The 24,845-nt window shown below is 37.9% G+C and overlaps 1 protein-coding gene across 2 annotated transcripts in view; it reads right to left on the bottom strand.

The window, feature by feature from the left end:
* Window positions 1-24,845, bottom strand: part of TRHDE (thyrotropin releasing hormone degrading enzyme) — a 425,213-nt gene that overhangs the window by 203,479 nt on the left and 196,889 nt on the right. For both annotated transcript variants that reach the window (XM_070051462.2, XM_051845675.3), the window contains 2 exons: window positions 12,316-12,470; window positions 8,699-8,812 (listed from right to left, as the gene is read on the bottom strand). In XM_070051462.2, the coding sequence (XP_069907563.2) occupies window positions 8,699-8,812; window positions 12,316-12,470 (269 nt within the window). The remainder of the gene's footprint in view (window positions 1-8,698; window positions 8,813-12,315; window positions 12,471-24,845) is intronic.

Here is a 24,845-nt window from a genome sequence, read left to right as displayed (position 1 = left end):
AGTACCAAAAATGTGAGGTACTGGAATGAAACCGACATCCTGAGATTCCACGATCATTTACAGCCCTTGTCTCTCCTGTTGAGAAACAGTGCTTTATTCTTCATACTATTTGTTGAACTCTTTACTTAGAGTTAACCTTATGAGTAAAACTTATACTGAAAATAGATGTTTCTAAAAATTAAGAGTGGGAATAGGAGAGTGAGGAGGAAGAAAGATTGCAGTGTGGGTGGGAAAGGAGGAATAGCATAGGAAGTATCACTATGTTCCTAAATCTGTATATATGAAATATATGAAACTTCTATACATTAAATAAAATTTTAAAAAGTAAATAAATGAACACACACAGGGCTGGGCATTGTAGCACAGTGGGGTAAGCCATGGCACACTGCAGTAACTGTAGGTGTCCTGGCTACTTGGCTTTCAATTTAGCTTCCTGCTATTGCACCTGGGAAGGCAGCAGATGACAGACCAAGTACTTGGGTCCCTGGCACCCATGTGGGAGATCTGGATGGGATTTTTGGCTTCCAGGCTTTAGCCCAGCCCAACTCCAGCTGTTGCCAGGGACCCAACCATTTATGGGGTAAACCAGAGGACGGAAGATCTCTCTCCATACCTCTCTCTCTGTTTCTATCACTCTGTATTTCAAAATCAACCAATCAATCAATCAGTAAATCTTTTAAAAATAAGATAAACACAAAGGTGAATATTTTATTCCAATGCCTGGACATTTTAACAATTTTTGTTGGAACACATTAAAATGATGCTGGTCCAATGGCAGAATTGACTTTTATTATTTTACTCCTGCTTATTTTAGACAGCTGAGAACATATGTTAAAGTTTTAAGCCATACATTTTGAAATATTCTAAATATCCTAAATATTTAGCATAATGAACTTTAGTTACATGATTCTTCATTAACAGCTGTCTTTACACCAGGTACATGGGATTACAAGGATTTACTGAAAATTCATAACTTCTGACTCTTTCAATGCTATGTGATGGTCTGTAGCATCCCAATCTTTTTGGTAAAAGAACATTCACTGATGTTTAATGATTCTCATTATAGAAGCACTTCCATGGAATATTACATTCAGGATACTGAAAGAGATATCTACAATATAGATGATCCAAGTTACAAAGAAAACCTATACAAAATGCTCAGAGATTTGATTTGATCTTTATCAGCTTTAGATCTTTAAAATGGAGTTCTTCATAGCAACATTTTACTATGCATTCCTTTGCTGTATTAAAATTAGTTTATCATAATCTCTTTTACTATTATTTTAGGTATTTTCCCACTTTTTTAGCATTTATTTATTTGAAAGACACAGCAACAGAGTGAGAGAGAGAAAAATCTTCCTTCTGTTGGTTAACTCCTCAAATCGTCACACTAGCCAGAGCTGTGCCAAGACAACAAGCAGGAACCAGGAACTCTCTCTGGGTCTCCTACATGGATGGCAGGGGCCTAAGAACTTGGCCTATCTCCTATTGCCTCCCAGGTGCAGTTGCAGGGAGCTAAACTGGAAGCAGAGACACTGGGATTTGAGCCAATGCTTTAAAAGGAGATGCTGGTGTTACAATCGGAAATTTAACTGGCTGGCTGTGCCACAATGCTAGCTCCTTTCATATTATTTTTGATTAATACATAATAATGTATAGATTGATCATTATGCAATTCATATACCATGAGTTTTTTTCCAAATTACAATCACCAAAAGTTGTTCAAAAATACTACATATATTGGAAGTCTTTCTTTTTATCCTTTTAGAGAAAATGCAGTAAGAGTCAATACAACTGCCATCAATCATATATTATAACCTGATCCATTCAAGAATGTGACTAGTAGCCACCTTTGATAAAACAACATCAAGCAAAAACACAACATGCCCCATGAAATGGGTCCTTTGCCCTAAACTAAGGAAGTTGCTTCTAATAATCTTGACACTCCATTTGATGAATGACACATTATCTAAGGTTTATGTTCCTATAGAATAGTCCACATTGGCAGTACAGATAAGAATTGATCTGGTAAGACCAAAACTAAACACAAAGTTTATTGAAATTATTTTGCAATCTATATTTAATTGATCTGAGTCTACATATCAAGATGGATTACTGGGGTTGAAACTCTGAGAATATCTATACATAAAATCAATGCACATTCTAATGGCACATTCATTTTCCACATCCATTATGCTTACTTACATTTTTAAGAGTGGCTTCAAAAACCTCACAAAAATCATGTGAACTTATAAGTTACTACAACTACCCCCATTTTCAAATGATAGTTAGGGAGGTGAAATGCCTTTCTTAGAATCTGAATGTCTGTTTTCAACCCAATCCTCAACTTTAACCATGATACCTGTAGAGTTCATACCTATAAAATGGCAAAACTGATTAGTTTGTTGGGGAAAAAATCATATTATTATTTCAGTTACTATTCCTAATGTAAAAACTGATTACTTCTGTATCATAAACTAGCTCTAAAATACACACATTCACAACCATTCAAAAAAAAAATGTCTTAGATTTTACTAACAGTTAAGCAAAGTAAGTATATTGGCCTGAATCAAAACAAGAGCTTTCGTTAGATTACTATGTAGTTTTGGACTTCTTTATTGCAGTCCATGGAAGTTAGATCGTCATAGTTATCTCCCTAGAAAATTGAAATTGTATTTCAGTGCATGAGCCCTGGTGTCTACAAACAATAAAAGCACTGTTTTTGAGATTAGAAGCAAAGGAGGTCAACTTCTGGAATTTCTTCACTCCCTACATGAGCCTGATTTCTGGTGTTTCTATTTTAGGATCAGTTCTAGTGAAACCTAAGTCATATACTCCTACAAGCTTTTGTGCATATCACAATAGTATGAGTTACTGCTGACACAGCCATCACTCCTATTCTTTTTATTTCTTTCACTCTTTTGTGGAGGCTATTATGAAAAATAGTGCTGGCACAGCTGTACAGTCATGCAACATCTCTTATTTATGTTTTACCTTACTCTTAAAATTTTGTTTGCAAAGAAGATATTAATAATATGGAAGAGTAATTTGTTTATGGAGTTCTTTCATATAGACTATATACATTTATTTTTATCTATTTACTAATATTTTCTTTCTGAATAGTTTTAAGTTTATAAAACAAAAACGTAAGTAACACAAAGAGTCTCTATATCCCTCTCACCCAATATGTCCTATTATTAACATCTCATATTTGGGGCCAGCACTGTGGCACAGTGGGCTAAAGCCCCAGCCTGCAGCACATATGAGTGCCAGTTTGAGTTCTGGCTGCTCCACTTCCCATTCAGCTCTCTGTTATGGCCTGGGAAAGCAGCAGAAGATGGCCCAAGTCCTTGGACCCCTGCACCCACATGGGAGACCTGGAAGAAGCTCCTATCTCCTAGCTTCAGATCAGCACAGCTCTGTCCATTGCGGTCATCTGGGGAATGAACCAGCGAATGGAAGACCTTTCTCTCTCCCTCCCTCTGTTTCTCTCTCTCCGGCTCTTCCTCTTTCTGTAACTCTTTCAAATAAATAAAATGAATATTCAAAAAAATCTCATATTACTGCATTTGTCACAATTAATGAACCATACCCAGCTTCCCCTATTATTTTAGTGGGAACTCCAGAGAGTTACTAAAAAGCAAAATGAAACATAAGAAAGCATTTATAATCATTACAATCTGAAAATAAAACACTATAACGTGTTTATCCTCACTATTAGTTATCTAATTAATTATAATGGAGTTTATTTTTAACTTATTAGTTTGATGAAGGGAGTCTTTTGTGTCAATTGAATTTTGGTCTAAACGTCAAATTCTTAAGTATAGATCTATAATAAATTAAAATAGTATTTCTTAATCATACTCAAGATTTTTATATTTCCAGTACATGGTCTAGTAAAAAAGAAATTCTCAGGTATATTATTTAAACTCTAAGTTCATTTTAAATACCTCTTAAAAATCTTCTCCAGAATATCCATTATTTATACAGTAATTGATAAATTATAAAAATTATAAAAATTCTACAGACTAAATCCAGTATAAGGATATTGAAACTGAGGATACACTGCCATGCTAAAACCAGCAGAAGCTGTCAGTTTTCACCTCACACATTTAATCTTGTTTATTACTTTTTAAACTAATATATATTTTTCATAATGATGAATACAAAAGCTGTTATCACAAGTAGCTGAATGTGCTAAGAATAACTTACCAGTGTGTATAACATGTCATTTGTAATAAGAAGATCTTTCAGTATTGGACATCATGAAATCATAAATCAGTTGCTATCCAGAGCATAATCAAAATTAAGTGAAAACTTTAAACAAAGTTGGTTAAAAGTCATCTAAAAGCCAAAATACTTGTGAAAAGTAATGTGAAAAATTAAGACTTTCAAATATGGTAATTATTAAAGTATGCTTCAAATATTATTACACTGTTCTAATCATTTTTATTCAAAGTTCTATTAAAGCATTTTAATATAAATATCAATTCATAATCAATGCTTCAAGTAATATTTTTAAATTTTCATCATACACACACTCAGACCTATGTAAGCCTAGTAAATGTTATACATCTATGCAAATGAATTGTATCACCTTTATTAAATATTGACAAACCTCAATGAACATAATTAAGACATACTGATTTAGTACTTATACTGAAATATTTCTTTTATGAAAATAGTAAATTCACTTTTTTATTGAGCAGCACTCAGTTAAATTTATGATAGAAAAGTTGTATTATGACTTACACATGTCTTCATAGTTCACATTGGTTTACATGTTCTTCAAGATACTTGAAATGATTACAATTAAACAATCACACATTATTAATAATTTAGAATATCAGAAAAGAAGAGTATGAAAATATACGGAAGCATGGAGGCAATCCATCTATTGAGTAATGAATGAAGAAAATGTGGCAAATACTTATATAGACAATGGAATATTTTTCATCCCTAAAAGGACAGATACTGTGTCATTTGTGACAAGATGGGTGAACCTGGAGTACGTGAGTGAAATAAGCCATACACAAAAGGAAAAATATTACATAATTTCACTTATATGAAAAATCTAAAACAGCAAAATTAATAAAAGCAAAGAGTAAAACCGTAGTTGCCAGAGGCTGGAGGTAGGAGGAAATGAGGAAGTAGTAGACAGAGGCTATGAAGTTTCAGTTATGGATGATGAGTAAGTTCCAAAGATTCAACGTGCAGCATAGCACCTGTAGTCTGCAAAACTGCTCGTATCCTTTAAAAATGTGCTAGGGAGTGAACTTATATTAAGTTTGGTTTAATCAGAAAATCATAATAATTAATGAATATGGTGAAAGGAAACCTCTAGAAGTGATAGGCTTCAGCATGGGTGATGGTAATAGTGATGGTTTCATGAGTGTATATGAATCTTCACACTCATGAAGTTGAACACAGTAAATGTGTAGAGGTTTTATTTTCCTTAAAAGCATTTTGTTTTAATTAATTTTTATATGTAATATTTCCTTGAGCTTTTTTTTTTTTTTTTTTTTGACAGGCAGAGTGGACAGTGAGAGAGAGAGAGAGAGACAGAGAGAAAGGTCTTCCTTTTGCCGTTGGTTCACCCCCCCCAATGGCTGCTGCGGCTGGCGCACTGCGCCGATCCAAAGCCAGGAGCCAGGTGCTTTCTCCTGGTTTCCTATGCGGGTGCAGGGCCCAAGCACTTGGGTCATCCTCCACTGCACTCCCGGGCCACAGCAGAGAGCTGGCCTGGAAGAGGAGCAACCGGGACAGAATCCGGCACCCCAACTGGGACTAGAAACCGGGGTGCTGGTGCCACAGGTAGAGGATTAGCCTATTGAGCCATGGCGCCAGCCTATATGTAATATTTCAACAGGCATATAAAAATTATACATAATTATAGGGTACCATGTGATATTCCAATACATGTGAACATTGTAGAATGTCCAATCTGGGTAAATACTATTGCCTCAAACTTTTATTATTTCTTTATTTTTAAAACATCCCAAAATCCTATCTTCTGAGGATTTTTTCTTTTATAGAAAATTATACAGTAAGCTAACATTATTTATTGTCACTCTATTATACAGTAAAATACTACATGATGTCCCTTATATCTGGAATCCAAAAAAATGATGAGCTCATAGCTCATAGATTTTTTTTTTTTTTTTTTTTTTTTTTTTTTTTTTTTTTTTTTTTTTTAGAGAAAGGTCTTCCTTCCATTGGTTCACTCCCCCAAATGGCTGCTATGGCTGGCGCACTACACCGATCCGAAGCCAGGAGCCAGGTGCTTCCTCCTGGTCTCTCATGCGTGTGCAGGGCCCAAGCAGTTGGGCCATCCTCCACTGCCTTCCCAGGCCACAGCAGAGAGCTGGACCGGAAGAAGGGGCAACCGGGACAGAACTGACACCCCAACCGGGATTAGAACCCAGGGTGCTGGCGCCACAGGTGAAGGTTTAGCCTAGTGAGCTGCAGTGCCTGCCCATAGATGTTAAAAGTTTAATAGGGGGGTGCCAGCGCCATGGCGCAGTAGGTTAATCCTCCGTCTGCAGCACCAGCATCCCATATGGTTGCCGGTTCTAGTCTTGGCTGCTTCACTTGAAATCCAGCTCTCTGCTATGGCCAGGGAAAGCGGTGGAAGAGGGCCCAAGTGCTTGGGCCCCTGCATGCGTGTGCGAGACTGAGAAGAAGCTCCTGGCTCCTGGCTTCGGATAGGCGCAGCTCGGGCCGTTGTGGACATTTGGGGAGTGAACCAACGGAAGGAAGACCTTTCTCTCTGTCTCCTCCTCTCACTGTCTGTAACTCTACCTCTCAAATGAATAAATAAAATCTTAAAAAAAAATCAAAAATTAAAAAAAGTTTAATGATGTTTACTAGAGGCTGAGAAAAGAAAGGGAGAGGGAGGGATAGGGAAATGTTGATTAACACGTACTAAGTTATAGCTATACAGGAATAAAAGGCTCAGGGGTTCCATCACACAGCACGGTGACTAAAGATAACATACAGCCTTTTGTATGTCAATCAGACCTCAATAAATGTATTAAAATACATACAATAGTCTTAAAAATGTTTATGGATGTACATATTATCTTTTGGTTTCCTTTTCCATGAACATTTGAAGGAGTCCTTATATAAAATCACCCTTCAATATAGTCCTCAAAAGTTAGATTAGAGCTTCTGGAAATTGAGGTCAGTATGTTTTAACTTTCACTTGACTAAATTTGAAATTTGATTCTAAAACACATATAATGTGGCATCTATTTAACAATATAGTAGTCTCATTGCTTAATGAATTCTTTTAACTTTATACTTTTATTTTTTTATACTTTTATTTTAATTTTTAGTTTTTTAACAGATTCAATATAATTTATAGATACAATTTTAAGAACATAAAGATATTACCTTCCTCCATCTCATGCTCCTCCTCTTTCACATGTCAAAACTTACCAAATTGTATACTTCAAATATGACAGTTCATTGTATGTCAACTTACCTCAATGATGCTATAAATTGAGGGACCTATTTAAAAAGGAAGAAAAAAACCATATCCTCCCTTCATTTTATCTTCCAGGATACCTTATAGTATCACAACCTAAGGACAACAAAGCCTAGTTCAGGTTCAGATACAGACATGTTCTTAAAGAGTAGGCATAATGTACAAGGTAAAGCTAATGACCTCTAGGTACGTCACTCAATCCTAAAATGCATATATCTGCAACAATAACACATCAAATGTTTCAGTTAATTTTTGTGTTTCATCTTATGGAAGAAACATTAAATTCTCTCTTTTCTATGTATTGGAGTGCTTCAAAAAGTTTGCATAAAATTGAATTAATATTTATTTCAATGCAATGAACTTTTTGAGTACCCATATAAATATGGATTTCCAATTTTTTGACAACAAAATAAACTTATCTTGAAATTTCATTTTCCAGATCTTTTTTGAAGTACGCTTGCATTGAAATATCCTGTATATTTAAAATATTATTTATTACTCTTGACTTCTCTATTTGAAAGGATAGTTTGCTTGGTATTATAAAATGCCACAATCTAAAAATATTCCCATTCAGAAAAATTATAGCATTTTGAGGTAAATATGTAGTAAGCCACATTCTATTTAGCTCCTATTAAGTAAAATATAAATCTCTTGAAATATTAACTTTTAAATTTTTAATTATTTTTTTACCTATTGGGAAGTTGACTATTTTTCATGCAACAGTTGGCATTTTCACTCATCTTTAAGAAAAATATAAACCTGGCCGGCGCCGCGGCTCACTAGGCTAATCCTCCGCCTAGCGGCGCCGGCACACCGGGTTCTAGTCCCGGTCGGGGCGCCGGATTCCGTCCTGGTTGCCCCTCTTCCAGGCCAGCCCTCTGCTGTGGCCAGGGAGTGCAGTGGAGGATGGCCCAGGTGCTTGGGCCCTGCACCCCATGGGAGACCAGGAAAAGCACCTGGCTCCTGGCTCCTGCCACCGGTTCAGCGCAGTGCGCCGGCCGCAGCGCGCCGGCCGCGGCGGCCATTGGAGGGTGAACCAACGGCAAAGGAAGACCTTTCTCTCTGTCTCTCTCTCTCACTGTCCACTCTGCCTGTCAAAAAAAAATAAAATAAAAAAATAAAAAAGAAAAAAGAAAAATATAAACCTAAAATAATACCAGCTCTACCTTTGATGGGAGTTCCAAATGATGAATGAATGAATGCACTTACCATATTCCAGCCAGGGTAGAGGTAGTCTGTACCAACAAATTCAAAGTAGTGAGCAAAACCTTCCTTCAGCCATACATCTTCCCACCACACAGGAGTCACAAGGTCACCAAACCACTGCAGTATCAAAATGAATGGGCATCAGATAAAATTAAATCTGTCTCACAATGATTGTATCTATAATTATAAGTATTGCCTATGATTACCATAGCTGGAATTCATTCCCCAATTGATTTTGTTATCTTAAAATGCATTGTGGAAAGACTGTATTGATTTATTTGACTACGTGGGTGACACTAGTTTTTATAAATGCATTCAGAGAAGAATGAAAAAAAAGGGTCAAGGAACACAAAAAGAATATGCATATTTAACTGGGAGAAGAAAGGACTCCGGAGAAAAAAACCTGATGACAGCTGTCTTCAATACCGGAAGGACTGTTAATGTACTAGGAAAAAAGCCTCGTTTTTATGTTCCTATAACAGCAAAATAGGGACTAATGAATGGAAATTAGAGTCGATAAATATCTGCTGATAATATATAAAACCATCCAACAAACTGAGATGGCCAAAGATGGAAAATACTACCTTAACAGATAACAAGCAACTAATCAGGTATTGAAGAAGTGTCCTCTGGTAGCAGAGGCAATGCAGAGGAGACACTGGCTAATAAGAGAAATAAAGGTTTTTTTAAGACTCTCCGTATCTGATGTTCCATAATTCTACAATGACACACTGGGCCAAAAAAAGAAAAAAAAAAAATGCCTTGAAGATTAGTTCACGAAAATTGTTGACATTTTTAATTTGTGTTTTGATTAGATCATGATACATTACTCTGAAGAACTGCTTAGTTTAGCAAAATATTAAAGGAATTCTTTTATTATTATCATTTAAAAGTAAAAGCACCTTACATGCCAGGGCTTTTCTAAAGACTTGAAATTCAAAGAACTAAAGTTAGATCATGGTGGGCTGGTGTTGTGGGGCAGTGGATAAAACCACCACTTGAGACCCCAGCATCCCATAGGGGAACCGATTTGAGTCCCAGCTGTGCCACTTCCAACCCAGTTCCCTGCTAATGTGCCTGGTAAAGCAGAGAAAGATGGCCCAGCCGGCGCCGTGGCTCACTAGGCTAATCCTCCGCCTTGCGGCACCAGCACACCGGGTTCTAGTCCCGGTCAGGGCACCGGTTCTGTCCCGGTTGCCACTCTTCCAGGCCAGCTCTCTGCTGTGGCCAGGGAGTACAGTGGTGGATGGCTCAAGTGCTTGGGCCCTGCACCCCATGGGAGACCAGGAGAAGCACCTGGCTCCTGCCTTCGGATCAGTGCGATGCGACGGCCTCAGTGGCCATTGGAGGGTGAACCAATGACAAAGGAAGACCTTTCTCTCTGTCTCTCTCTCTCTCTCTCTCACTGTCCACTCTGCCTGTCTAAAAATAAAAAATAAAAAAAAGATGGCCCAAATCCTTGGGCCCCTGTACTCACATGGGAGACCTGGAAGAAGATCCTGGACCCTGACCAGCTTAGCTCTGGCCATTGCAGCCATTTAGGGAGTGAACCAATGGGTAGAAATTCTCTCTCTCTCTCTCTCTCTCTCTCTCTCTCTCTCCCCTTGTAACTCTACCTTTCAAATAAATAAGTCTTTTCTTAAAAAAGTTAGATCATGTTCTGTCTCATGCAGCTCGTAATTTACTGTAGAGGCAGGAGAGATGTGGTGAGGTTGACAATAAAAAAATTAAGCAAATGAGAAACACAATTTGAAATCCTAATAAAGTGTTACAGCCATGAGGGTGTAACTGCTTTGGGTTGTAAAAGTAAAAATGTTCCCTCCAAGCAGGTGACACTCTACTCAGATTTTCACGATAAGGAGCCAGTCATGAGAAAGCCATAGGCAAGAGGGTTCCAGACAGAGGTAAACAGGCTTTGGCAGGAAGACCCCGCATGGGAATGGGTACTACAAAAATGAAAGGAAAAACCCGTGTGGCTGGAAGGAGGAGAGGTGTGTGACAAAGTCCTGAAAGGCACACAAGTACAGATCACGTACGGCTGCAGGAAGTCCTGAAAGGCAGACAAGTACAGATCACGTACGGCTGCAGGACCCTCAGTAAAGACCTTGCAGACTGAGCATCTCAATATTAATAATAACAATCACTTCCTCAAGAGGGCCTCTCATTGAAATACAAAAAAAGATAGATCTAAATATGCTGATGGTCACAAAACATATTGCACATTTTTAATTCTTTATCTAAGACATGTTTCTCTTTTAAATTGAAAACCTGTCTTCAGAATTGTGACAATAAATGGATGAGGAGGGAGGGTAACATAGAAATCAATGGGGCAATGGTAGCCAACATGATTAGAACTGTTCTGCTTACTTCTGGTTCATTCGTCATACAAGTGGCCTACCAAAAACTATAATAAGAAAGTAACATAGCACATATAACAAATGAAATTCAGTCTCTGAACAATCATGAAGTGATCAGTGTGCTTTCATTTCAACAGAACTGTACATCTAACCTGTCATGTATAGGAATGTTCAAAAAGGAAAAGGCTTTTGCCTCAAAGAGTTCTAGGTTTAGGCGGAAATGATTTCCCTTAGCTGGGGAGAGCCATGGCTATCTCTGCAATGAGTCCCTTTAAATATCTGAAGTACGAACAGGTGCCCAGCTTGGCCATCTCACAGGTGCACTGCACAAGACTGCCAATTAAGGACATAGTCATGGTCCAACCTATCATTAAGTCAGTGTTCATTCACTAATCATTAACAGTTCTCCTTTCACTGATGGCATCTGCCACATCACTCTTCAGTTTTTCCATCTTTTGAAAGTGTATTGGGTTTATAAGATATTAAAGTCTTACAGCATCACAGCATGTTTCCCGATATTTTGTTTAAAATTACCCATGGTATATACTACTTTCTATCAGCATGGACATCTATTTTCAGTGACTTTTTTGCTAAATTCAAGATTCATATAAGCATTACAAAATTTCTCTAATACCTTTTGTTCACTGAAGAACGTACATAAAATCAAATGAAATTAATTTTATCTTAGCTTCACTACAAAGTTGGCTAATTTGCATATGAATTTCTAAACATGCCAAGAAAAAATATCAATCATTTTAGAACAAAGAGACTACGGCTGAGTTAGTGAAAGACTTCCTAAGTGTCTATGTGATGGGAAAAGGGGGATAATAAATTGATTTTAGTGAAAGCAAATTTTGACACGTACACAAACTCAGCTGCATCTTACAGCAATGCAATAAATCACTGCAATCACTGTGCTTACCATATATACACACTAATAATCACAAGAAAATAAAGCCAGGTTGATAAGGTATGGCACCCAGATAGGGGCTCCAAAGAGGCTGCTTTGTGGCCATGCTATCACACTACTCAACTAAACTGAGTGTCAGTCACTTATTCATTATGATTAGTGTGTTTGTTTTTCTTTGTACAGTCAACTGAGACAAATGATGTATCTTCTAAAAGAAGCTACACAGTGCTCCATATAAAATTAAAACTTAATTGTGTAAGAGAATAATGTAGTTTCTAATTTAGGTATCTGTAATCATTCTATATTATCAATAGTTTGCACGGTATACTTACACTTGATCCTTTTTCTCATACCTGGTGACATATCTCATGAACAATGACCATGGTGACATCCAGCAAATAAGAAATAGATGAAACACTGGGATCCAGCAGTATTCTTTGTTCCACAAAAATACTAAGTCCCCAGTTCTCCATAGCAGCATATGGATGCTTAGGCACAGCTAAAAGATCTAGAAATAGAATAAAACAATTCCAAGGGATTTAACAAACACACCATATTTTAAAGGAGACCAGAAATCCTAATTAGAAGAAATACTTGCCCTGTTTAGTAATTGTTTTTGTAAATTAAACTACCAGCCATTTCTACATGAAAGAAGAAATATAGGCTATCACTGTAAATGCTGATCATATCCATTCATCACAGTTCATTTTCAGACCTAGCACTCTGACTGGAAGTATTGGCACCATTATCTATGGGCTCCCCCTAGAAGGTTTCAGAAAGTCAAGGAAACCAAAGGCAGCAAAATTTCAGAGTCCAAAGCATTGTGCCTTGTAATGAAAAATGTACTCAGATCAATGTAGTAACTACTCTACTCTTATTTTCATCTCAATATTTTCTAGGAAAAAATTATATTGGTTTTAAAATGCAATGTCATTTTTCTAGTTGCTTAAATTCTAGCATATTTTTTCACTTTGGTTAAAAAGAAAATGTTACATGCAAATATAACTTACACAGAAATCTGTGATAGTGAATAAAGTGGTGAAAGGACTATCAAGGGGACCCATGGGCTTTGATCCGGCCATGCCATCATTAACTAAATATGTGACATTGGTAAATCACTTAATTTCTGAGATCACAATCCCTTCACCTATAAAATAAGGTTATTGGCCTTATCTCCAAAATGTCTTCCAGCTCTAAAACTCTATGATTAGATGATTCTAAAATTTGTGCTTATTTTAAAAGGTTGCAGAGTTATTATCAACTTCTGGCTATTGTGACACAAAAAGTTCATGCTTTGATGAACTCCCTCTGCTTCAGACACATAGTGATGATAAATAAAATATTAAAAGGGAAGACTACAAAACATCACCAGGTTCAAAAATAAACCTCTCCATGGATCAGAAATGGTACAGAAATGCAAAGTGGTGATTGCGTGTGAAGCCTCTGGCCTGCTGAGTGCTGGCTCCAGAAGCAGGCAGTTTCAGCTGGGAATTGGCCCAGGCAGGAGTCACCAGGGCCAAGAGGACCTAAGCCAAGCTGACTACTTGAAGCAAAGGGTTGAGCTAGGGCATGCATGCTCAGGAAAAGAAACCGAAAATAGCTGATATTTGCAGCAACCTGGGAAAGCTAGTAAGTAGCAGAGGAAGGATTCAAACCCAGCAGCCTGGCTCTGATGCTGTGCCCTTAAAGACAATGGTAAAATGTTCATAGTCTCTGGTCTAAAACTACCACTTGCCAGTATGCACCCTCCAGTAGCTCCCCAGGATGTCATGGGAAAATTGCACAAAAATTGTTCCCTGTAGTATTATTTGTAAGAGTGAAAAGGGAAAAGCAAATGTCTCTGAGCAAGATAATGCATGAAGAAACTGCAATAGTTATAAAAACATCATACAGTATTCAAAATAAGTGATCTCACTACTAATCTAATACTATGCATATCAATATATAGAGAAAAACATAATATCAAGGAAACAAAGTATAAAATTACCCATGCCATATACCACTTAAAACCAAGCAGGTTTATACTTTGTGTTGAAAAAATGGATACTCACACATAAAACACATGGGCAGATAGAAGCAGTAAAAGGACACATAAACACACAAGTATCTCGATGACAAACACTAAACTTAAGATCACGATTGCTTCAGGGAACAAAAATGGGGAAACAGATGAGGGAAAGTCGTGTAAGGGATTTAATGTTAACATCATTAATTTAACATTAACCTTTAGTATTAATTTTTTACACTGGTGATAAGAACTGGCAATATTGATTATAATGTTATTGATTCATTTTCTATGCTTTAAATGTCTCGTAATAACATAAAGAATAAAATAGTCAACCACCTGCTTATAATGACATTTTCATTTATTTTATTTTCATTTATTCCTGACTTCACCTGTGAAGTTGATGATGATAGAAATTAGCTTATTAAAGGTCTTTTTAAGTATATTGTAAGAAGAGCAGACTAAAATCACACGGGTTGGAAGGTGGAAATGGGATAAGAAAGTTGGACAGAAAGAAGATAATGGTGTGACTGACACATACAAAGTAGGATATCTAGCTCAGAGAATTGATACCAATTCCAAGTCCATAACAAGTAGATGTTCTTCCACTTAAGATTTTAACTTAAGACGTTGCCTAAATATGAGCAAATTAGACAACAGTACCATGGTGGATAGACTTTGTCACCAGTAGATGGCAATAGCAATTGCAGAAGGTCTGGTGCCACATGTGGACTTAGGAACATTCTTTGGAAACCAAGTCTGTGGCAAAACAGAGGCAATTCTATAAGCTACAGACCTCCAAAAGCCAAGAACAATCAGGTTCCCAAGACCAAGTAAGAAAATCAAGCTGCACACTGGGAGTCAGGTTGTTTCAAATGATACAGAAAGAAGACTGCACCAAGATCCAGGCTGGGAGTTTGCAATAAAGAGGAGGGTATGCTAAGAGCAGTTACCACATAGCAAAAGCCTGATGAGCAGCATGAGCAAGTACAGTGAGGGGCAGCTGAAGGTTTATACCAAAGATATCAGGAACTTGTGACCTAAGCAGGCAGATGGTTCCACATTGTATCCACAAGTATGAAAGCACAGAACACAGGCCTGGGTAATAAATGTATAGATCAACTACACAAGTACTCTTCAATACACAGACCCAAATTAAGATAAGATGGTTGGAAGACATAGTAAAACACAGGGGGACCAGTCCTACAGGGTAGCTTCTTAGATACAGATAGGCTTTATAATAAACATAGGAACCATACTTATGGAGAGAGGGGTAGAAAAACAGGGAAGATAAAAATAACTAGATGATGCTATAATATTTATAATAATCCTACAATAAAATATTGACTAAACTAGGAATTTTTCCAACTTAACAGTTTATAATATTTTGAGATACCATATTTTTAGTTACATTATAGTCAAAGGCTTATTGGCTCCACTAAATAAAGAATTCCACAACTAAAAAGTAAAATGACCATAGTTGAGCAGGAAAATTGGCAAGGGCGTTACAGAAACATCAAATAAAAAGATGTTCACTCACATTAATTCTAAAAGTCATAAAATCATTAAACTACAGCAGAAACTTGGATTTTGTTCAAGTACTATGAAGAGATATTTTAATAGTACCTCTTCTCTAAACTTTGAAACTTAAGAAATCTCATATAATGGTTTTTAAGTACATTTGCATCAAGCCTAAATCCACACAACGATATGTACATAAATGTTCACAGTTATTTCCAACAGCAAAAAAACTGGAAACAGCCCAAATGTCCATCAAAAGGTGAATGGCATATATATAACAAAATATATACTACTCAGCAATAAGAAGAAATGAACTATAGATACAGGCTACAACATCAGTGTATTGCAAAGAAGTTACACTGCATATACACATACACACACACACACACACACACACACACACATCACTCTATGCCTTTCATATAAAATTCCAGAAAAGGCAAACTAATCTGTAGTGAAAAGGAATATATCAGTGGTTGCCTGGGGACAAAAACGGGAGAGATTACAACACAGCCCTTTTGGGAGTAGTAGATATGTTCTTTATGGTGATGATTTTATGAGTGCATTCATGTTAAAAGTTATCAAATTGAATACTTTAAGTATGAGCAATTTATTGTCTGTCAGTTTAGCTCAATGAAGCCCATGAATAAAATTCCTGTATCAGTAGCTTAAGTATTTTGCTTATTTGAAACAGACAACATTTATTTACAATGAACTAAATTATTTTAATTTTTATGAAATATATTTGTTGTGAGACTGCATACATTAAAATGTGCAATCAGAACTTTTTAATATGCCTTGAAAACAAAAGAAAAATTAGATTTGGAAAATTTTGTGTCATTTGGAAATTCAAAGAAAATCTTAGATAAAATTATGCATGGTATTCTTTTTCCAATTAATTAATACAATCTAAGAAGTAGAAAGATCATAAATAATCCAAATAATTCTAGTGGGTGTGATAGCCAGCATTAATATGAAAATCTGACTTTCCTTGCTCCCCTCCTATCCATCTTCAGTATAATACAGTTTTCTTTCTACCTAACACTAGGTTGAAGCAGCTTTGAATAACTAAATTAAAAATTCTCATGGATACTTCCAAAATTTTATCTTTAGTAGTATTGCTGAGAATTATTACAGTTTCCTAGTATCTGTTATAACAGGATATCCATTCTTAGATTAGCCCTTCTGTTTGTTTCACATTTTTTTCTTTTTTAATATCTTGTTATTCTTTGACATTTGAAAAACCACAGTTCCCAGGATTTCTGTCTGTGGCTTCTGGTTTTGTTTTGATTAAATTTTACTGCTATGGTTTTAATGCATCGCCTCCAAAATTCATGATGAAACTTAATCTCCACTGTGCTGGTATTAAGTGATGGGAGGCCTCTGGGGGTGTGATTAGGTCATGAAGACTCTGTGCTCACAATTGGATTTGTGCCTTATAGAAGGGGTTGAGCAGGTGAATTCACCTCCTGTGTCCCTTCTGCCACATGAGGACACAGCAGGTACTCTGGAGGACGTAGCAACAAGACGCCACTCAGGCAGCAGAGAGCAACCGTGACCTCACACCACCACCTGCCAGTACCTTGAGCACAGGCTTCTAGCCTTGGGAACTATAAAAAACAAATTTCTATATTTATAGAGTATCAGGCTCAGGTTTGTTATAGCAGTACAGATTAAGATACTATTACTGATCGCTTTGAGCATTCTTACTCATTCCAATGTCATTCATTACCACCTACATGCCCAGAGAGCTTGAGATGAAAATATCTAAGCATCTTGTAGTAAACAGTTGTTTGTTAAACCGTTAACTACGCCTTCTTGAGTAGGTTTCTCCCATTTAATGAGGCTTAAACTTATTCTAAGTCTTGTAGCTTCCTCTTTTGCACTCTGGAGAAAGTCATCCACTAAGATAAATATCCCACTACCCTGAGAAAGTCCTGCTAGGAGGAACCCTGCAACCATATGGAAAGGTCCACAGACTCATAAAATGGAACCTCACGGTACACAGAAATCAAAATCAGTCTCCAGCATCAGTGCCTGTGTTACTACATTTACCCTTCTGATGTATACCTCTGTGAGCTAGAAATATACTCTAGGATATTCTACATTGCTAAATAACCACTAACGAAAGACATGTGCAATATCAAGCCTCTCTTCCCTGCCACAGTCAGATTCTAAGCTCACAGGTCATCATGGATAGTCAGCCTAGAATAAGACGCCTCCATTTGGGGGCTCAGCCAGGCCCTGACTCAAGTGTTACAAAGAGTTGGGCATCTTCCAGCTCAGATAGGCTCTGCCTCGTGATTAAGCTCACACTTTGTTTCCCCATGAGAGAGAAGAGTACAAGAAAACTATTTGATATATGACTTAGATCCTTGTCAACTACTCTGCTCTCTCTCTCAACACTTTCCTTTCTGCCTAAGCCACATTATCCAGAGTACTGGCTTTCCTTCCTTGGTGACTGACATCACCAGTCAATTTCTGCTGTCCAGTCACTCACATTCAAACCTGTCAATTCACTCTAGATTGGTCAACTATTCCTTTATCTAAAGATTTTTTGAGATCAGTAAAAGAATCCTGAAGCCAATGTTGTAGCAAAATGGGTTAAGTTGCCCCCTGCAATGTCAGTATCCTACATAGGAGCCAGTTCAAATCTCGGGTGCTCCACTTCCCATCCAGCTCTCTGTTAACATGCCTGGGAAAGAAGTGGAAAATGGCCCAAGTACTCAGGTCCCTGCACCCACATGGGAGACCTGGATGAAGCTTCTTGCTCCTGGATTTGGCCCAGCCCAACTGTGGCTATTGCTGCCATTTGGGGATTGAATCAGAAGATGGAAGATATCTCTGTCTCTGTTCTACCTCTCTTTATAACTCTGCCTTTCAAATAAATAAATAAATCAAAAAGAGAGAAGAGTTTCTAAGGAGATGGAAGCTCCAATACCCCAGACTTCAAAACCTTGAACTTAAAACATGACAGAAAGTCCTAGAAGATAAAAGGTCCCCGAGCTAGTGCTATAGCATAGTGGGTAAAGGCACCACCTGCAGTACTGCCATCCCATATGGGTGCCAGTTCGAGTCCCAGCTGCTATACTTCAGATCCAGCTCTCTGCTATGGCCTGGGAAAGCAGCAGAAGATGGTCCAACTCCTTGGGTCCCTGCACCCATGTAGGAGACCTAGAAGAAGCTCCTGGCTCCTGGTTTGGGATCAGTGCAACTCCAGCTATTGTTGATATCTGGAGAGTGAACCAGCGGAAGACCTCCCTCCCTATCTCCCTCTCTCTCCCCCTCTCCCTCTGCCTCTCTGTAACTCTGCCTTTCAAATAAATAAATAAATTTTTTAAAAAATAAGACAAAAGGTCCCATGACAAGGAAAGAAATACCATCCCCAAGACCACCATTAAGCATAGCAGGTAAAGACACCACCTGCAATGCTGCATCCCATATAGGCGCCAGTTGGTGTTCATTTGCTCCACTTCTGATCCAGCTCCCTATTAATGGCCTGGGAAATGCACAAGAATGAGTCCCAAGAGTTTCTGTCCTTGACAGAAACTGTCATAGAAACCTGGAAGAAACTCCTGGCTCCTGGCATCAGCCTTGCCTGGACCTGGATCTTGTGGTTACTTGGGGAGTGAAACAGGAGATGGAAGATCTCTCTTTCTCTCATGTTTCCCTCTCTCTCTTACTTATTAATTCAAATAAATAAATAAATATTTAAAAAAGAAATAAAGAAGTGATTCAAAAGCACCCTACCCCTCCATACTTGGGCAGAGAACAAGCTTGGTGCCAAGCTCTGATCAAAGGATGTGACCTTATCCTACAAAAAAGCTCTAGGACCTAGCTGGGTGCGATCCGCTCAGAAAACCTGAAGTGGCACTGTTAATACTAGAAGTTTGGGTTTCACAACAAGAAAACCCCACAGATATTTTTCTTGAAAACAACTAATCTTTCTGACTTTTCCTATCCCTGCACTTTTGATCTTTCATTCATTCATATATTCACTCAATAAATTTTATAGAGTCCTCACTCTGTGAACTTTGGGGAGGTGAAGAGAGTTGAACGAGGCAGGGAGCCAAATAATACACAAATAGTTAAATAAGTTAACAAAAGAAACACACGACTGTGATTGGAACAAAAATGAAAATAACTTAGGAATATGTTAAAGAATCACAGGATTAATGGGAGGATATTGATACTGAAGCTGAAACATTAATCCAATCCAGGAAGGCAAGATTAGGTGGTTTCTATCTCAATGGCTGTACTTCCAGGGCCAAGCACAGAGCCATGTACATGGGTGACATCCAAAACATAACTGCTAAATAAATGTTTTCCGTGATAATGACATCATGCCAAATACAGTTTACAATTTGTTTTGCTTGAGCTTATAAGCCAAACAGATATATAGCCCTTACTAAAACCCATCTATCAATTCTATAGCTCTGTCTATCAGTGTACTGGGGGGAGTGGGGGCTTTTTGCTGTATGAAGTGCCCTGTTGCTTCTTTAAAATCCCTTGGTAATCCTAGGCTAATTATCTAGTTGCACTCCCTTCAGGTACTTAGACAGGTTACAAACTCTTTGCCCTGATCCTTCTACCCCAACTACATCTTGTTCCCAAACCCCCAGGCTTCTGACATACCTCTTCTGTTTCCTGCCTCATTTTACCCTTAAGCGGCAGGCATTCAGACTCAGTACTTAAGTTCTCACTTGCGATATCACATCCCATATCAGAATGCCTAATTTGAGCCCCAGCTACTCCACAATCCATTCAGCTTCCTGCTAATTCTCACCCTCCAAATGATGGCTGAAGTGACTGGGTTCCTGCTACCCCAAGTGAGAGATCTGGATTGAGTTCTAGGCTCCTGGCATTGCCTGGAACTAGTTCTGGTTGTTGCAGGCATTTAGGGAATGAATAAACAGATGAAAGGTTTGTCCCTCTGCCTCTCTCTGTCTCTCCTTAGCAAACCAAATGAAAATAAATACAAGTTAAAATGTCTCCTGTAATACTGTTTTCAACATTGCTTCCTAGCAGCACCTAAAACAATCCACATTATTTCTCCAGTTCTGCTGTCAAGGCCTTCTTAGCAGAAAGCAGTAGACATAATGGCTAAAGGTTCATGTTTTAGATCCCATACTGTCTAGTATTTACTACCTGTGAAACCTGATGAAATTTATCCAACCTTTCTCAGTTTTCATCTCCTCATTGATAAAATGAGGAAAATGAGGACATTAATAATATCTACCTTGCAAGTTGCTATAAAGATTAAATGAATTAAACTATATAAACCTCTTAGTCTTAAGCACAAAACATTACAACCAATGTTATCACTATTTGGGATCTTTCTATTTCATCACCACCTTGAAGAATTGCATAAATCACAGGCCTAGCTAGAAGAGGAGGCATCTTATCCTTACAACAAGATGAAGTTCTGCTGAACAGGCATTTGGAAAATACCCAGAGCATGGAAGATCTCTCTTTCTCTTTCTCTTTCTCTTTCTCTGTTTCTCTTTGTGTGTCATTCTGCCTTTCTTTTTATAGACCTATTTTATTTATTTGAAAGGCAGAGTTACAGAGAAAGAGAGGGAGAGATGAGAGAGATCTTCAATCCATTGGTTCACTTCCCAAATGGCTTCAATGGCCAGAGTTGGGCCATGCCGATATCAAGTGCCAGAAGCTTCATTCAGGTCTTCCATGTGAGTGCAGAAGCCCAGGATTTGGGCCATCCTCCACTGCTTTCCCAGGCTCATTAGCAGAGGCCTGGATCAGAAGTGGAGCCGCCATGACTTGAATCAGCCCTGAAATAGTACGCCAGCATTCCAGGTAGAGGCTTAACCCATTATGCCACAATGCCAGCCCTAGTCATTATGCATTTCAAGTAGATGAAATTAATAAATATTGGTAAACATTACATTATAGATTTTAATTTCTCAATTGAATATCATAATTTAAAGCAATATAGGATCTACCTAAAAATGAGACAAAAGTCATCATAGGACTTGCCCATAGTAGTATTCAGGGATACTAAATACATTTTAAAGGCATATCAGGTAAAAAAGAAATCACAAAGCTATATTTTGCTTATGCATTACTAGAGATTTTTCCAGACAGTATCTACATATGCAATTATGCTTAAGTACAGAAAAAGAAAAAATTCCTTGCTCTGAAAATCAACATACAAGAGCTTCAAAAAATTCATGAGAAGTAAACAATATCTTTGATTGAATTTTCCACAAATATTTGTGCCTTCTTGTTCATACGGTTAAGAACGTAAATTCATTTGCAACAGTAATATTGATCAGATAAAAATAATAGTCATTACCCATTACTGATACTTACAACATGAGAACAATCCTCCCTTTTCTTCCTTTCACGGGCATGTTTTGTGTATTTTTTATGCCTATACAGTGGGATTTTTAAGTTCAATTGACAAGGAAGAATTTATACTTTGCTATTCTTGGATATCTTCCCACCAAATTTAAAAGGAAGTCGGTCCTTCAAAGCTTTTAAACAAAATACATTTTCTTCCTGATGGACTTTCTATTTGGATATCTTTTGTTCAAAAACCACCAGTTTCAGTTCCACATTTTGGCCTGTAACTGAATTTTCATCAGCACTACTTGTATTCACAATCCCAGCTTTTGAGTTCTCAAACTCCCAGCATCCTCCTGAATTAGCATTAGGGCATAATATGTAGTCAATGTTTTTGCTGATACTCCTGCTACACACTCGAATGATACATATATTTTTTTCATTTCTGCAATCACATTTCCTCAACACTTACTGATTACTGTCAGTTGCAAAGGAAGAACACTTTTCATGTGTGCTTGATTTCCTTTTTCCTTGTAAAAGAATTTCTATGCTAAGGGCTTACCCCATATGTGTGGGGAATATTTGTTAGTTTCTCACCCCTGTAATTTTTAAAATTAGCCTTACTTTAATTTTCATCATCATATTGTGCATGTTATTTATTGTGTATCCAGTACTTTCTTTTCTTTTCTTTTTTTTTTCTTTGACAGGCAGAGTGGACAGTGAGAGAGAGAGACAGAGAGAAAGGTCTTCCTTTGCCGTTGGTTCACCCTCCAATGGCCACTGAGGCCGGCGCACCCACCGCACTGATCCAAAGGCAGGAGCCAGGTGCTTATCCTGGTCTCCCATGAGGGTGCAGGGCCCAAGCACTTGGGCCATCCACCACTGCACTCCCTGGCCACAGCAGAGAGCTGGCCTGGAAGAGGGGCAACCTGGACAGAATCCGGTGCCCCAACCAGGACTAGAACCCGGTGTGCCGGCGCTGCAAGGCGGAGGATTAGCCTGTTGAGCCGCGGCGCCAGCCTCCAGTACTTTGAAAACTCACTATCCAGGGGCCGGTTTTGTGGCATAGCTGACAAAGCTGCTGCTTGCAAGCCAGAATCCCATATGGATGCCAGTTCACATCGTGGCTGTTCCACTTTCAATACAGCCCTCTCTCTCTGGAGCTGTTTCAAATAAATAAATAAATCTTAAAAATGATAATAAAAAAACTCAAGATCCCAGGCAGGCATTTTTCTAAGCAGTTAAGATATCAGCATCTCATACCAGAGGACGTGGGTTTAGTTCCTGGATCTGACTTCCTGCTTATACAGGTCCTCAGAAACAGCGCATGATGGCTCAAGCATTTGGGTCCCTGCCACCACATGGGAGACTTGAATTTGAGTTCTTGGCTCCCTGGCTTTAGCTCCAGTTCAGCCCTGGGTATTGTGGGCATTTGAGGATAGAAAAAGCAGATAGGAGCTCTCTTTCTCTCTATCCGTCTCAAATAAATAAATAATTAATTAATTAAAACAATCTTTGCTGCTAAAAAGAAACATGATTAGGCATGAAAACAAAAAAAAAAATGCACTAAATAACCCCTATCTCCATTAGTTGTTAAAAATCCAAGTTGACTAACAAATATTTCCTGTTATCTAAAAGAATACAGGTTCAATATAAAAATCCCTCCCTATTATGGTTCCATTTAGAATGTATTTTCATTTATTCTAAAAATACATATCAAAACCTAGTATAGGCCACACTGACCTGGGCACTGGAATTGTAAGCCTTGAGTGGTAAAGACACAGTCACCCTAAACTCTCATGAAGCTTAAAAACGGTTACAAACAAGTTAAAAAGCATATATATCATAGAAACACATGAAGGCAATTACAGAACAATGCACATGCTATGATGAGTGCATGGTGTAATGGATGCAGCTTAAAGCAGAGATTAAGAACATGAACTCAATTCTGCTACTTAATGGGGCACATTACTGATCCTCCCTGCCTTTCAATTTCCTTACCTATAAAATGGAGATGAATGTAATTGCAACTACTTCACAGGAACACTATGAGAACTGCTGTTGGAACACAATTCTCAAGGGTCTCACATTTCTGTATGTCTTGTGAGCACAAACACTGCCTCCCTTCCATTCCACACTGTCTTTTAAAGAACGTTTGTATTTCAAAAACAGAGATAATGTCCTCTGCAGAGCAAAAGGCAGGCATATGTACCATCCCTTGTAAAAGAATCAGATTCCCCAGGCTCAGCGCTGCTCAGCTGTAATATCATCCAATTGGATGTACAGATATCACCCAGACTTCTTTGTGTCATTCTCAGCAATTGTGACTTAGGGAACTGGCAGAAAAAATGCTGACACTCTGCCTACTGCTATAGCTGGAACAATTAAATCTTTTGTTTCTGATCAAGGAGTTTCATACCTACTATCAGCATTCAGGGAACAATGGCAGACAGACTTATTAAAGTTGCACAGAGTATAAGGTAACACCCAAGGCTCATCATAGTTCACTACAACTGAATGCATGTGAGCTGCTTAGGACAGTGGCCAGCAAGTAGGAAGTTCTCAATAACTGTGAGCTATTAATGATAGACACGGAATGGCCTCCCAAAGATGTCCATGTCTTCATTCCCAGAATCTATGAATGTATTAGGTCCCACGGCAAAAGGTTGGAAACAGAATCAAGGTTTCTAATCAGCGGATGTATTGATGGGAAGAATATCCCAGATTATTCAGGTCAGCCCAATACAATCACAAGGATCCTGAAAAGTGAAATCAGGAGTCAGAGAAAGAGATGTGATGTGAGGAAGACTTTACCAGACGTTGCTTGCATTGAACATAGGAAATAAGATCTAAGGAATGCAGGTAGTCTCTAGAAACTGGAGTGGTAAGGAAATTTTAGTCTCCCCTACAGCCTCCAATAAGAACAGTGTCAGCCTCCAATCTACGTAGCTGTAAGATAACAAACTGTGTTGAGCCACTATGTACTAATTTTTAACAGCATCCATTGAAATCAGAACAGTGATAATTGTCATATTACTTTTATGATTATCA

This window comes from Oryctolagus cuniculus, chromosome 11 (assembly GCF_051225735.1).
Source record: "Oryctolagus cuniculus isolate XC-2025 breed Fujian yellow rabbit chromosome 11, ASM5122573v1, whole genome shotgun sequence".
Taxonomy (NCBI): domain Eukaryota; kingdom Metazoa; phylum Chordata; class Mammalia; order Lagomorpha; family Leporidae; genus Oryctolagus; species Oryctolagus cuniculus.
The sequence above is the reverse complement of the archived record's forward strand: the minus strand, read 5'-3'. Positions and strand labels throughout refer to the sequence as shown.